The sequence below is a fragment of the Homarus americanus genome, unplaced genomic scaffold, assembly GCF_018991925.1.
Source record: "Homarus americanus isolate GMGI-L3 unplaced genomic scaffold, GMGI_Hamer_2.0 scaffold25467, whole genome shotgun sequence".
NCBI classification, from domain to species: Eukaryota; Metazoa; Arthropoda; class Malacostraca; order Decapoda; family Nephropidae; genus Homarus; species Homarus americanus.
In genome coordinates, this window is record NW_024732867.1 from 7,197,999 (window position 1) to 7,214,842 (window position 16,844).

General features: G+C 35.7%; 1 protein-coding gene across 1 annotated transcript in view; it reads right to left on the bottom strand.

Moving 5' to 3' along the window:
• LOC121869179 (E3 ubiquitin-protein ligase CBL-B-like) overlaps positions 1-16,844 on the bottom strand; it is a 63,695-nt gene that overhangs the window by 20,840 nt on the left and 26,011 nt on the right. Inside the window, exon 8 of the mRNA XM_042370400.1 lies at positions 16,359-16,505. Within this exon, the coding sequence (XP_042226334.1) occupies positions 16,359-16,505 (147 nt within the window). The remainder of the gene's footprint in view (positions 1-16,358; positions 16,506-16,844) is intronic.

Genomic DNA, 16,844 nt, shown 5'->3' on the forward strand with positions numbered 1-16,844 from the left:
CATATAAATTTTTCTCGAGTAAATCCTCAAGAAACGTTGATGTGTCCAGTGCAGAAAAGGCTATTAGAATGTAAGTAATTTATGTGTTTGTTAAAAATTATTATATATTGGGACAAAAATTTCATGAATAAGGAAATACTTTAGAGGATATATAATTGGATAAAATGTAATGGTTGGTATAAGATGCAACAATAAGGTACTGTGGTTTTATATGAATTAAGTGAGTACGAGTATAGATAAAGAGGAAGATAAGAGATAAGATAACAGTACTGTGCCTACAAGGGATACCTCTACAGTAGACTCTTGAAATATAATAAGACTGTACAGTAGTGTGTGTGTGTGTGGAAGAAGTTCTCATGTGAATTACCTTGCAGTATTAGACATAAATACTGAATAACTGCAATAAAATCAATCGTCAAGCAATAATCTGACACATTTATACGATCATTCACTGAATATTAACCATTTTACTACAGTATTATCAGTTTCTAGTGATACCATTGAGCACTTAAGTAATTTTATCAATACCACATACATCTCTCTTCTCCTTGTATACTACCATTTAAGAATTATAAGCAGAACAAATCCTTTTGACAAAACACTTGCAAGATCCATATCAGGAAAAGTAACATAAGTTTTGCTATTGTAAACAAAAATGACAAAACAAAATGAGGATGGATTCACAAATCAAACATCGAGAATAATCGATACTTTATTGCACAATTTCCGCTAGTAAGCCGGCAATACTAGCACGGATGCCATTTCTGTTAGTTGAAAACGTGTGACGCTTCTGGTAAAATGACTCCTTTGTACTGTACTACTGCCGTTAAGGCCCACTTTCAATACATCATTATTAGTGTAAAAATGCCCTTTATACCAGAAGCATCACAGAGACTCTATGGACCACAGTGAAGATACTTTATTCTCCACATTTTATCACCTTTCCCTTATCACTGATGCTGCCATGTTTACAGTTTTCACCATCCCAAATAAATACTTAACTTAAATCTGGTTGCATCATGACTGATTAGACAAATATTGCATGAACATTTCATTGACAACCATCCATCGAATACCAAATCTTTCTAGAGTCAGTAGTTTACGTTAACTGTTTCTTTACCTCGGACAAAACTGTCGTACAGAACATGCAAGCCATACCCAACAATACCACAGTTATGGTTTGCGGTAAAGAAAGGGTTAATGAGATGACTGGATGAAATAATTCATTATACTGTATTTTAAATATACTATATAATAAAGCCAACAATTAACATCCTTTTCAGATTGTAAACAGAAATGAATAAGTTGGAAGCATTGTCTCATAACCTCAGTCACCAAGTTTCCCTTGATTTTTAACCACAGAAAACTGGTTGACTAACAATTATCGTTCATGTTTTATCCCTTCACTTGACTTCCTAAATTATCAGTTAAAAATTCATGTGTTTTTTCTTCTTAATTTACCATTAAATGTTTATACACGAAAATATTCTTCCTTACACAGTGTAATGAGGAAATATGATTACCTTATAAATATGACGATAAATGATAATTTAAATCACAAATGATATTCACTGTACTAGCAGTATATCATTGACAAGAACTTAAATTGCCCTATGTACAGTAAACAAATTACAGTACTTAATTTCTTTTTACATCAAGCTATCACCAAGACAGCATTTTGGAATGTAGAATTGCCTTCAAAAAAGTCTCTCCCAGTTTACCAAGTCTCTCCAGTTGTTGTCATCAAGATCATCCACAACAGTATTCTCATTAAAAGTTAAATAAATAACTCTTTCCTTTTAGTGTGTCAGGATTGCTGCCAGACCTTTCTCACATACGTGTGTGTGTGTGTGTGTGTGTGTGTGTGTGTGTGTGTCAAGACGTAGGAGGAGAGTGATGAAAGACAAGTGTAAAATGTAACAGGAGAAGCTGTACCAAATACCCCACACACATACTTCCTCACATTCCCAGCTTGGGTCCAAAGTGCACCCTTACCTCCATATTAATTCACAGTGTTTTGTATTCATTCATCTCACACAAACATTCTCTGTGGTGTAATTTTCTAGTCCATATTTTTTCTTAATTTCAAAAGTGTGGATGCTATACTAATGAAGGCTATGTATTTAATTACATAGTATATGAAAATAAGACAATTAAACTCTGTTCTCAACTAAGTAACAAAAGCCAGTTATGCCTATGGTTATAAACTATCTTTAACACCGTAAAACAAAATTCATTAAGCATCATTCATGTAGTTATATTTCACAATCAATTTTCTATCTAAAAAATAAGCAATTGCCCTTTAAAATCCAACACTTTACAAAATCTTACAATAAGGCCTTTATGATATTACCTCATTGCTCACTCCACAAAGCAAACTTTTGATTATCAACTAGAGTATCCTGAGGTATAGCCCTGGCAGTTCATCAGTAATCTGTGATCAGTGTGTTTCATAGGTACACCAGTAAAAATAAAATATAAATAAATAAAATAAATCTAACGAATCCCTCTGCAGCAAGCGTAGTCTTACTCAAACCCGAGACGTGACTTTAAGTGAAATAAAGCAAACCCAGAAACGACCGCGGACTTTTCAAGGTCATGTAATAACCAACACACAACATTATTCAAAGTACGACTACCCTCAGGACAGAAGGTTGGTATCCATGCCCCACCACCCTAATGTGTTTTGACTATCTTCAGCAATGCTCCCAAATTTTGTATACAGTTGCTCAAGAAATTAGCTTTACAAAATTATGTTAAACAATATGACACAACGGACGAAGGACAACCTTATCGAGACAACGGGAGTCACAGTGTTCATTGACCCCAAGTAGAGATAGTTTCATTGAGCGACTGTACTGTATCACCAAGGACCCAACTTTCATTCATCCAGCCCAGTTTCTTGTCGTCCCTAAGCCTCCTACCCCAACTTTTGCCCATTAATTTCATGACCATTATCCTCTCATCTTTAATTACATGACTGAGGTTTTTAATTTTCCTCATTCTTTAAATTTTCTGTATTTCTCTCGTTACTCTAACCAATAATATTACTTCTTTATTTGTTTTTCCGTCAGTATAGCTTATTTTTGTGTTCGCCTGTAGCACCACAAATTAATGTCACTTTTATCAGATCTTTAAAATTATTACAATGCTGTTTTTGTCTGGCCTATTGATTTGAATTTTCCATACCAATTTACCCTATAAAATTGTCCTCCCATTTATGACCTATTGTCTACCATTAGTTTTATTTTAAGAATCACTTTTAATCTGGAAATAATGTACAGTAAATCCCATCTTTACAGTATTAATTCTTAGCTCATATTCTAAGATATTTTTCACTAACCTCACTGTCTACAATAACACCATTAGCTTCTATTCCTACCTCACTACTCTACTTACAATTTCTTTTAGTAAAAATTCAGAATAAATTATATATATTATGTTGGAGATGACATACTGTACAGCCTTGTCTAAATCCCTGTCTAACACCAAGCCAACTACAGTAGCAGATTTGTTACCAACATTACAGTTCCCTTTTGCCAGTAAAGATCTTTTAGAATTCTACTATTTCATTAATGACTATTTTTTTCCAAGCTATTTATAAGTTTGTTGTTTGTCATCTCATCAGACACTTCTTTAAAACCCATGAAACAAATTTACACATTTCATTCACCCTATAAAGTCTCTCACTTGAAATTATGAAATTAAAGTCACCTTCCCAATTTCTTCTCCTCTTTCTGCATTGATGTTGACCTACACAAACAACATAAGTGGTGCCACAAACTGTGACCTGCATCATAAAAATATAAACTTGCAATGAATCAGAACTATCTCTGACATAAGATTTTTTTTTGTTTTCAATTGTGTTAAAAAATTATGAAATTCATGAACTATGAAGCTGTACAACCTGAAACTCCACAAGTCAGAAACAAAGAACATTCCTTTTTTTAGGTGGTTACTGTTTTTTCTTTCTTACAAATGAAGAAAAAATGCCCACTGTATTATCAGGAACTACTACAGGAGGTCCCCGACTTATAAACCCCCGCCGATATGAACGGAGTTAATCTTTAAATTTACAGTATTTTATTTACCCGATGACTTATTTTTTACTTTAAATTTCTGTATTTTGTCATTCTAATTCTTCTTTTGTCTTAAATTAAGTGATTTTAGATGTATATAAGGACTTAGACTATGATATAGTAGGATTTGAAACATTGTTCTGTAAGCACAGTACTGTATGCACATAGCATGTGTTCCGACTTGCGTACAAATCCAACTTAAGAACGTCCTCGGGAAGAGAACCCGTCAGTAACCCGGGGACCACCTGTACTGTAACTGCTATATAACTCGATGTTTCTTCATTTGCTCGCATATATCACAATATTTCCCATTTTCTATACAGTATTTTATTAGTTCGTCTTATTTATAAATTTATCTTTTGTTTGTTGCCCCAACTTAGTCACCATGTGTGACAAATTTACTTCAATGTTGAAAATAATATTTACACTTGAATGGTATGGAAAATATTTTTTTTAATAAAACAACCGACAGCCTATTAGAGGCAGCGCAGATACAGAACACAGTACTGTATACAGTATACTAAGCCTCGATGCACACAAAGGCATTGGGGCTGAAACTGAGCTCAAACCAACTTTAGACAGGTAGCCATTCATAGCTGGGTTTAATGAGGGGTGAACCAACAACCCTTAGGATGCTGCCTATACTTGACTTCCTTCAGTTACCCCAGCCCAGCCCAGTGATCATGTAACAACTTTACCATCAATTATATTTGTGCTCCCAGAGAAGTCAAAAACAGGTTTTATGTCGTACTGGTTGTGAGACAAACTCGTCAGTTGTTAAAAATACCCGAGGAACTTATGAGGAACACCCTAATGTTTAGTACAACCAGTACTAATGGTCACAGAATGAACGAACAAACTGTACTGTACAACCATTGTATATCTTGCCTCGGCGAAGTCTGATGCTATAAACAATTTCTTATTAGACTGACATGATGGTAATATCTCCATTAGCCGGAATCCCTCAGACCCGGAACTCTCCGATGGCCGGAATTTAAATTTTCTCGGAGAGTCGTTCCCAGAGCCGGAATTTTCCGGAAAATTACCGCTTTGGGAACGACTTTCCTGGGGGCACATTTTCCGAAAAATTCTGAGAAAATTTTCCCGATACCCAGAGAATTCCTGGGATGGGGATTTTTTCCAGCTTTGAGAGAGTCATCTCTCATTCCTGGAAGTGCTCTGCAACAATTGTTCCGGCTAACGGGGATATCACCGTAGTACCATACAGCATCTGTTGCTTTAAATTTAAGCAAACATGTACTATAATGTTTTTCTCCACCAATGACAAGAAATGTGTGAGTTGAGCAGTTTTATGACCAGCCCTTAACTATACCACAACACCATTTTCTCACTACAGTACAAGTAGCATCAGAGGCAATTCCATTTTTTAAAATGGCCACCAATCTTACACCATTATTCCCAATTTAATTTACATTATATATATTAATCTAGTGCATATATGAATGCTTTTCTACAATCATCCAGAAATATTATTGTAAGCATCTATAAACGTATGTGTTATTTAATCACAGTAATCATTATGTTTCTTAACTAATGCTATGAGTTGGTCGTACTGAAAATATTCCTTATAAAATATATTGCTCACAAAAAATTCCCTATTATATTCTAATAATATACATTTAATAGTTGCAACATTTTAACCAGTTAAGTAGATATTCCACATACATACCTTGTAACACAGGAAGTTAAAAAAAAATATAATATACTCGTACCAATTCTGATATCCAATCAAAATGTAGTGTTAAATACAGTAATCAAGACATTGCCAAAATTTGGATATTCAGAGATCAAGTAGGCAGAATCTTTTATAAACCAGACTTCATTTCTAATGATTTTCATTGTTTGCAACATTTCATTTTCACAATTCTTTCACCAGAATGAGAGTGAATGAAACGACCAGTAGCTAAGTTTCCCTTAACAATACTCCAAATGTGGTCGCGCCTCCATAACAATCCATCCTGTTTACTCGTAAGTCGGACACATTTTACACACAGACTCCTCCGCCTGTAGGAGCACACTAAACTTATTCAACCACATTCTTGCAAATCGCCCCAAGCTCCATCACCCAGTCACTGTGTCAAACTTGTCTGGGGCAACAGGAAGATTGGTCAACATATTCACTATGCTCTTCCTTTTCTCTTTATCTTACAAACTAATCTTCACCAGAACATCTATGCTATATATACAACCTGGCCACATACATAGATCATGTCCCACTCTGATTCTCACTGAAGATGATGGCCACTAGATCTTCAGTCACTCTCGTGCAATGTGTACTTAATGTCTTTCAAACAACTTTCTCTTCCTGTAGTAATCTTTCTCACACACTGTATAATTGTCTGTAGTCTGAACACTAGTGCATCCAGAGCCACATATACTGTAAGTATTCTTTAGGGAATTTGATGACACAGTGAAAAAAAATATTAACGGAGAGAAGAAGAAGAACTGGTTTTATGGATCCAGAAATATTCGATTAGCTAAATCCTGTATACCAGTAATTCTAATTATCCATAAATATGACAGTTAATAAAGTACCGTACCCGGTAATTACATAATTAAAAAATAAAATACATTGAGATTGTTTGCTACATTTTTCCCATTTAGTGTTTTTCATACCATGCTAGCATACTAAATACCTCACAGGACATAACAGTTCACAGATTAATTCTTAAACCATGAAGAACATAGACATAATGAGTATCATATCCAACTAAATTAAGTCTGTGTGTTGGTGCAGCTTTTCCAACATAACATCAGACTGAAGGTATGTCAGTTATGTAATAATAATTTAACCATGAGCTAAAAGGTAATAAATAAATAAAAAATAGTTAATAAAAACTAAATAACTCCCACTGGACAGGTTACTTGATAATATGTAACTTGTGCATCTTGGCACAATTAGACACTACAGTACAGTATATTACTCTAGAGTCATTAAAAATATTTAATACCTTCTCAGAACCAACCACTATACAGTACAGGGTACATGCAATATTGTGATAACCTTTCTGCCGTCTAATGGCCAATATATTGAACAGTTGACCAAAGGAACTGTTTATTATTTCATATATACTGTATCTACAAATGATCATCAACATGCAAAACTGTACTGGTTGGCAAAATCCTCTGTGCTGAGAATTACCTGAAAAAATCTATTATCTGTAACCATTCCACCCATCACCTTACATTATCCCAAGTGGATAGTGGCAAAATGTATTAATAGATGATGTTATGCCCAGACTACAGTATATGGTTACATACCTCTAAAAACAAGTTACCCCCAGATACAGTACAAGATTGCTTTAGTGTTTTGTAGTAATATTCTTAATCTTAAACCATAAAAGGTATTTTCCTCTAAATATTGAGACTGCCACATTTTTAAGAGGTAACAATGTGACCATAAGGCATACATTACTGTGCCCACAGGTATAACTTCTACATTACATGTGAATAAAAATTCAACAGAACACATTACAATTCATAATCAGTGTGAGATATTGGGAGGATGATAGGCAATGTATCAATACTACCTTAATAATTTCAGATCCTGACCATGTCTGCCAATAGTTAGTAAGAGCAGGCATCATATTGATCATGGCTGTCTGTTAAAGGCAAGCAACATTTTACAACCATGCTCATATCTAGTCAAAGTCAGTATGAATCATTAAATCAAGCTCATCTGTAGTCACGTATAATACGCTAGGCCATTGCACATTAGACAATAACCACATGAGGTTAAAAAAATTGAGACACACCAGCTCATGCACATTGTGTAAACTAGCAACAGGGTTCAGACAGACTTATCTGCAAAAAGTGTAACATTTTCAAGGGATTTTTCAGGTGCCTGAATTTTCTACTACACTGTAGTGGGTCCTTTTCAAATAAACTTGGTAATGAGCAAAGTTCTCTCAAGGGTTATGTTTTTCCTATTTGATAATGCTTAAATCAATTAAAATAATAGTTTCCTGCAAATATAAAAATCTAATAATTAAAAGGAAAATAATGCTTCTGAATCCACAAAATTTTAGACTTTTTCCAGAGCCATATTTTAAAATATTTATGTCCTTCAGATTTTTTTTGTTTTTAAACATTCACAAAATTCAAGAACTTGAAGATTCTGTGCGAACCCTGAGACAATGATCGTCAGTGTCAGTTCATGTGCTCGATTTAACAAATCATGCCTGTCAGTGATCAGTTTGTGTACAGAACTCAACAAATGACTTCTTTCAGTAGTCAGTAAGTTCTACAGGTGTACCCCGAAAACCAACGTTCTGTTAACCGCTGCTTCACTTAAGAGAAATTCCCCGCAAATTTCATTGATACCTCGGAAACCCTACGGTCAGAATTGGAGCGGCAGACCTGTTTTGAATTTGGTGGGCGGTAACATGGTGCAAATTCCTGGCACGAGAGGGCTCTGCACACTGCCCTGACTCATTCCCGCCATCTTTGCTCTTGTTTACACTTATTTTTTGTCTCTGACTTTGTGTTTTTTCATTATTTCTTATATATGTGTTACTCAATCATGCCTAAACACCCCAGTGATAGTTTCTCTTCTGCCGGGCAGCTTGATGTGATGTGATGTGATAAGGCGTAGTAAGAGTGGTGCTGGAGCAGTAAAGAGCGGTAGAGACTTAAGACTGTCTCTACCATCCTCAACTCTGGTAAATAACAGTCTCAATTTATGCTTATTTAAGGCTTATTATTCTCACTTTATATGTCTGATTTATTTTCTTGGTTGACAGTGTGCAGTTCAGCTGCTCCCCGACTTACGACAGGGTTAGGGACCCAAATCCAGGTCATAAGTCGAAATGGTCGTAAGTCGAAAATGCTTAAATAATACATTGAAAATCTAAAATGGGTGTCTCTTTTTCTTCTCAGCACTACAAAACTCTCACTTTTAAGCTCGCCAGCCATCTTAAAGTGAATTACAAATGAAAATTTTGTCGGTACACAGTGCAATCACCGACATTGGGACTCGAAAATACGTAATTTGACAACATTTTGGTACGACTGAGGCGGTCGTATGTACGGGTGGTCGTAAGTCGAGTAGGTCGTAAGTCAGGTAGTAGCTGTATAGAGATATATCAAGGATAGATGGGAGTTTTGGGAGGGTAGCAGGTCCCTAACCCCTGTTCTTGTGGGATTAATTGCTTCAATGACCGTTGATTCACTAACCAACGACTTTTCCGTCCTTATATGCATCAGTTATCAGGGTACACCTGTGTGCAAGACATAACAGACCGTGTCTGTCGGGTGTCAGTAAGCATATCTGACCTTGCCAAGCTCAAGTCAGTCAGAACAAGCAACAGTCATCTCAAATTCACATTACTACAGTATTTTGTGTCTACATCTTCTTGTACAGTAATGGAAATTCTGATGGAACTTAAAAACGATATAACACTATCAATGCTCCAGTTATCAGGTACACTTGAGTATCAGGAATCTGAAAATCTTTGGACCAAAAGGTTTATGCAAAATTGATGATTTGGGAAATTTTATATATCAACTCCAGAAAAATCCATAAATTTTAATTTTAACACAGAAATCTGTGACCGATCACTGAATGCCACTACAAATGGCATTTATTGTGTGTGGTGTTGGGAGCATCTTGAAGTAGGAGCAACAATGACAAGAACCTATCACAAACCATACACAGTGCTGCTTGTATTTCCCAACCCATATGATGCACTTTTTTTTCTTTCTTTTTTTTAATGTCCTTAAAATCAGCCCGTGTCTTATTAGTCTAAGGTCAAGTTTAAAGCAGGAAATTCCATTTTAAATAGTACATGTAATGAAACTGTAAAAGTTGTGGAAAATCATTACAATACAATACGCTAATGTTGCTTAGAAAAAAAAATTAATATAAAACTATATAATAAGAAAAATGAAGAATGTGGGTGTGTGGAGGCATTGGGCGGTAACTGCGTGACTGACTTGCCAGCGCATCTGCATTCCCTTCCCCTGACATCACAGGGCACACACACACACATACCAACCAATATATGTAATAAGTCATTTGTGTCCAATGTATATTTTCAGCCTTCAGGCTGCAGAAATTTTTCAATAAACCGTTTATTATTATTATTATTATTATTATTATTGCTATTGTTATTGTTATTATTATTATTGTTATTATTACACACACACACACACACACACCTGAGTTAGCTGATCTGTGGCGTGTCGCCCAGAGGATGGTTTGAGTGTACTGTAGAAGGAACTATTTTTTACATACTGTACATAAAATATATGCTATTGTATTTTGTGATATGCTATGTATAAATTTTATTGTTTATCATAGCAAGTTTTTGAGGTACTGTATGCAATTTGAAATTTGTTGAATTAGACTCGCCTTTTGCTCACTAAATCTCTTAACTCTGAACCAGATCATTTGTATAGAAGTTTGTTATTAATCAATCGTTTAACTTTGAAACCTTCGATAACAAACTCGTGGGTGGTAAGCTAATAAACTTTAAAAAAAAAAATAAAAAAAATAACCTTAGTTGTACGTATCTGGATGTGTCTTGACGGCCAAAGCATCTTATGGGCTGGGAAATACAGTGCAATACAGTATTAAAAAACAATCTTTATCAGCACATTCCCTTACAAAATTTAAATATTTATTGGTGAGGAGGAAGGAGTGTATCATGGGTGAGTGTTTGCTGCACTATGGGTGTGACATCAGCCTGCAGGATGTTTAAACAGAGGCGGGAAATATGAAACTTATACTTATGATATTGACAGTTTATTCCATATCATAATGTGAAGACTGTAGCTGTTTAAGGGTAATTAATTAAATAAACTTTTAGTTTTTCCTTTCTAGACACCCACCGAGTGTTATAATTATAATAGCCCTACGAGCTTTACTCAATGTAAACAAATCAGTCGCCCACTTTACCACACATTGCCCAGATAGCCCATTTTTTCTTAGTTATACGAAAAACAGTTAAAATTTTGCTTATTTTGAGACATTTTCAGGCCAGTGCACATAGACTCCACATGTTCACCGAGTGATGAAAGAATAATAACAGCAGCACTGACCGAGCCTGGCTAGGTCAACTGATGAGATTTGAATGAAAGTTTGTATTTGAAAATACTGTACAGTAGTTTGAAAAGTCTATTATTTCTGACAATTTATTTTTGAGTTCCTTCCTAATACTCGAGTGTATTTCAGTTCAGTGTTCACGTTTAAGTTTTCTCACCACACAGCCCACAGACTGATTTATCCACACTCCATAGATGACTTTATTTATACACATTTTATATTACTGTACAGAAATAATGTTGACACAATATATACAGGTAGAGGCAATTTGTAGCCTAAGAGACACCCGAAGATATATACAGTACATCCAGATGTACACAAGACAAAGAAAAAAGTTTTAAAATCTTATTCTGTAAGATTTACTATACAGTGAAACCTCAATAATGTGGACCACACGGGTCTGGCCTTTGGTTACTGTGAACTAGCTCCAACCCGACATAACTATAGTACATGGTATCACTTTGTGTTTATCATCAGAGCAGTGTGGAGGTTTGAGGAAGTGTCCATTTCCCATAACAAAAAAAAAACATAAATAGGCTTTTAATATCATTTTAGTACAATGTAAGGAAGATTATTTTCTTACAATCATAACTCATTATATACAGTACTGTAATGGAAGTTAATGGGAAACTATGCTTTAATATACAAGTTCCCTTCACAAAATGTTTTTCAGGAACTAAATTCTTCTGTAAATTGGCATCTGCCTGTACTGTACTTATTGCTTTAGATTTTATGACTTTATTACGCTTCATACACATGTGTAATGCATTTTTTATCTTTTTTTTTTTTGCACGTAATTTGGATTCTCCAGACGTTCAGGTAATCCAGAACCCCCCCCCCCTCCTATATTTAGTCCAGAATAACAGTTTTATGGTAATATATATCATGGTAAATCACGTCCATATTCCTCTGCAGGATAGATCATGGTATATCTCTGCACATAGCTCATCAAGGCACACTGCTCATAACATTACTGATCCTCTCCTGTATTATACTACCACACTGGAGTACACAATCACTCACTCCATATATCCCTACCACCTTAGTGTGCTAAATTTATCTAATCATTTCTTTATCTTCCCCCACATTTACTTCATTCTGTCCCCTTTGGTTTACTCATCATTCTTTTACTTATTTTTCCCTAGCATTAAACCTAATATCTTCTATGCATTCAATCAAAGTTTTGTCAAAAACAGCAAATTCCCAAGTAACCCAGTCCTATTGCCTTAACAATGAGCAGCTCGGTGTACCATGGACAATAGCTAACCTTGGAGCCTCTAACAAATTGCCTGTCTTTTCTGTTTGCTCTTTGATGTTCCTGCTGCTGTTTCACTATTCTTACTAAATTCCCATCTCCCACCATCTTATTTCCTAGGGGGTAGCTCATAAGGTCAACTTCTCACATCCTGATTTCTGTACAGTTCCATGAAATTCACAATTCATTTATATTCCTGAACTCAATTCCAGGGGGTCATGCCCCTCTGCAGCTTGGTCAAAACTCAAGCTTCCTGAGAGATGACCTGATATGCCATGCTGTTGCTTTATGCAGTCCACAAGCCATCACTTATATTTATTATATCCTGGCTCCTGATTGATCAAGTATTTTTCAAAGAAACTTTCTCGCTCTTGCCTTATTTCATTTCACTCGGTCACTCCATGTTTGTGCTCTCAGCACTTATAGTACTCACTCTTCGTCAGCTGTTACATGCATTAGCCTCAACTAATGCCTTCTCAAACTAACTCTCACCTGCTGACCTTTCTACCCTCCCACCACCTTATTTCAACTAACATACACCACTCCATCTTCACAATTTTCTCTGTAAAGTACACTATAAAAGTGACTGCATCCAGCCTGTCCTTTGGTGCAATAATTTATTTTATGCCTTCTCAGTATCTGTCATATTTTAACTCTTTCCCAAAGCATCTACATCATGATAATACCTCTACTTCTATCCTCTTCACCCACAATCATACCCATTGATAACATTTTTGTTCCTACACATATCCTTTTTTTAATAATAAATTCTCAAGATGTTCCCTGTATATTTAACTGTTACATCAGGTTCCAAAAACTTTCAACCAATCATATTTTATTTTCAACTTCTTTAACCACCTCCTGCATTGGTAATAATCATATAAAATTGATAACATTAACAGTTGAGGCTCTCACCATTCTCGTACCTCTAGACCACAGCTTTACCCAATACTGTACCATCTGATATGGTTAACTATCCTTTACAACTGACCCATTTAATAATGTTTACGACAATCTCTGCTTGGTCTCTTTCTTATTACCATTAATCAGCATATACTGTACTGCACTCCAAGTCATGTTCGAGTCATTCTGTTGCCCCACTTTTGCTGCCAACTCTCCTTCCTTGATGAGACAGATACATGCAAAATCTTACCCAAACACATCTCATCCATACATCACCTCCATATCTCACTGGGGCAATAATTGAATCACTTGCTTAAGCATTCTCTATTATGGTGAGGCAATCACTCCTTCCTCTCGGTGAAAAACAAGAATATGTGGAAAGAATGAGGGATCCCACTGCCACCATACACAAACTTATTGGACAAATCAAAGTAATTTCCTCTTACTACTCAGTATCATCTGTCCATTCCTTGACATAAATTTTCTCCCACATCCAGCACTAGAGAATCCTATCGAATGCTTGCATCCTTTACTAAGGAATCAATGTACCTGTACACTAAAGCCAGGTAGAATAATAACTAACATTAATCATTCATGGAAGCTCTACCATATAATAAACCTTTCTCCCAGTGAGGATTCCATGAATAATCACTCATGAACACCACTTGCTGCTCTGCCACAGTTTCTGCAACTCAACATTTTTCTATCGGTTTCTTCTCTACGTGCTTGCTGCAAACCCTTATCCTTTCCACACATTTTCATTAAACACACAAATGAAGACTCACTTATGATACTCAACCAAATAGTAATAATCCTTAACATATATTTAAAATATTGCTGTGAAATTGTTAACAATTCAATTGAAGGTATAAAGACAGCCACTGGCTGAAGTGTCTGGACAAGATTAAAAACATGACTTGGATTTCTAATAGTAATGTATTCAAATATAAATGTGAATACCCTGAAATACTGTATTCGAATGCATTCAAATAAGAATACCGAATACTCCATCCCTGGTTAAGATGCCCACGTATGGAATAGGCTGATCAGAAGCTTATGTAACAGTGAACGATAATGTCCATACCTTATTTTGTTGTTATTATGCCCTCCCAGACACCATGAATAGGAAATCTTATTAAAATATGAGTTTAAAGTTATGTTTAATTATTGTTTCAGTGAATAAATAATAAAAAGGATCAAGTGTAAATTCAAAGAAAAAAATAAATAACAAATTGCATGGGCTGTGCCGAGGCTCCAGACAGACACATGTGCAACCTTTCACTCAAGATTTTGCTAGTGAAACTAAATATAAGTTCGCTAAATTAATCTCCATACCTTTAAACACCTCATTAAACTGATTTCTCAATAATTTGTTACTCTGTGAGACCTTACTGTAAATTATCACATGTTAACACCCTCGACATGACATCTCTCTATGCTCATAATGACGTACTATTGACGACAATTAGCATATGTAATATCAAGTAAATTTAATATTTCTTTGGCATACTCTGCAAAATTAACTCACTCATTAGCATAGGAAATGAAGGATAAACAATTATAGTATTTAGTATAAGATAGTAAAGCTTTAAGGTAAGAGAGAATATTGATACTATGGTTGGTTGGTGCTGGATTCATAACTGAAGGAGCTTAGCTTTAAAGCCAAGATGGGTTCTCCATATTAGTGTTTCTAAACCCTTCTGGCCACAATATTAAACTGGAAAATGTTATTTATTATAAATGAATACGCCAAGAGTTTTTAGCTTTATTTTATTGTTTCTACTGGTGTTCTTTTAGTAGTGTACTGTGCTGTAAAGCAAATATCAGATGGTAGTGAACTTTCCCTGATGCTCCCCATGTGTTGCCCATGTGAATGTACGTACTGTAGTTTACTTAATTTTCATAGTTTTAAGAATTCATTCATATGATATTGTATTTTTTTTGCACACTTTCACACAGATTAATGCAAACATTGAACCAGGTCTGTACAAAAGATGATTAATCCAATGTGACCCCATTACATGCTTCCTGTAAAACTAAAGGTTTTGCCAACCAGCACTGATTGCAAGCTGCTGGATTAAGATAATATCTAAAGAAAACTTGAAGACTACAGGTACAGAAGTTCTGAGTTAGGTTGTTGGAAGTCAAAACTGGACAAAAACACTAACTATGGGTTACAAAACTACTAATTATCAGTATGTTGCAAACTAGTGAACAAATAAAAAATAATAATAATAATAAGCAACAGTGAAGGCTCTAGAGTGAATACTGAATTATGTCACAGCAGTTTTTATTGTTTAATATCTGGAGCCATTACAACAACGGCCAGTCAGGCAATGACTCGATAACAATTTTTTTTCATCGTGGAAAAAATAATATTGAAACACCGTAATCAAAATTATTCTAATATATACAAAATATTACATAAATCACTCCAGAATAGCAAATATGCTAAAAATGGAAGAAAAAAATCTACGATACTTAAAATACTACGACTGAGGAACAGTAATAAGGTACATAAGATCTGCATCAGTAAGTTTTGCATGTGCCAGTTGTTATACACATATGCAAGAGGGAGGGAGGGAGGGAGGGGCAGGGGATGGGATGGGATTGGGCAGAACACCGAGAAATGACACGGAACATTCACTGCTACGGCATGCCACACATACTGAGTTCATTTGCATTTTTGCCGAGTTGCACTGATCCTCGTAGTGCAGCCATGGCAACAGCAATCAGTCATTTAGGTCAGCATTATCAACCAACAGGAAAGCGGCAAAGGGCATCACAGAGTAGTTGTCCACTGCGGTCGTTAATCAGCAACAGCCAATAGGGAGGCAAGTTGTAAGCTGTTCCTATTGGCCTGCGTACAAACTTAGGAACCAATAGGGATGCAGGCAGGAAATGCAAGTTCCTATTGGTCACTTTTACACTGACACTGACCAATGGGGATACAGGCAGGAGGCACAGTTTCCTATTGGTCACTTGCACACTGACAACGACCAATGGGAGGCAGGCAGAAGGCATGGCAGGCTACAACTGGTCACTCCATCAATACCTCATCCTCCTCCTCCATATCAATCAGTTGACCACTAGGTAGAGACTGCGTGCGGTGCTGCTTATGAGGGTCAAACGGGTCCACAATGATTGTTTCTGTCCCTTTGATCTCGGCTCGGCAAAACGGACATCCCTGACCTTCAGAGTCCTGCAAGTAATGTTAATTATTAGGCTTTTCAAACTGCTAGAGGGTAGAGGATGACAATAGGTAATACTGTAATAGCTGAAGGTCTGGGGAAGCATAAAATAACTGAAGACCAGGATAATTAAGTATTGGTATGAATTTCCTGTCATAGTGAGCACTAATAATGCATGAGACTATATACTGGGTAAATATCCTTTTGTTAATTTTCTTAAGTTTCTCAATAATATGATGCAATTCAGTGGTGCTATACGAACTCCAATTGCAGTCAATTTGTCCAGTGCTTGTATTATTTTGACATTCCCGACTATTTATAACAATGCAGAACTAATGCAAGTGTTTGAT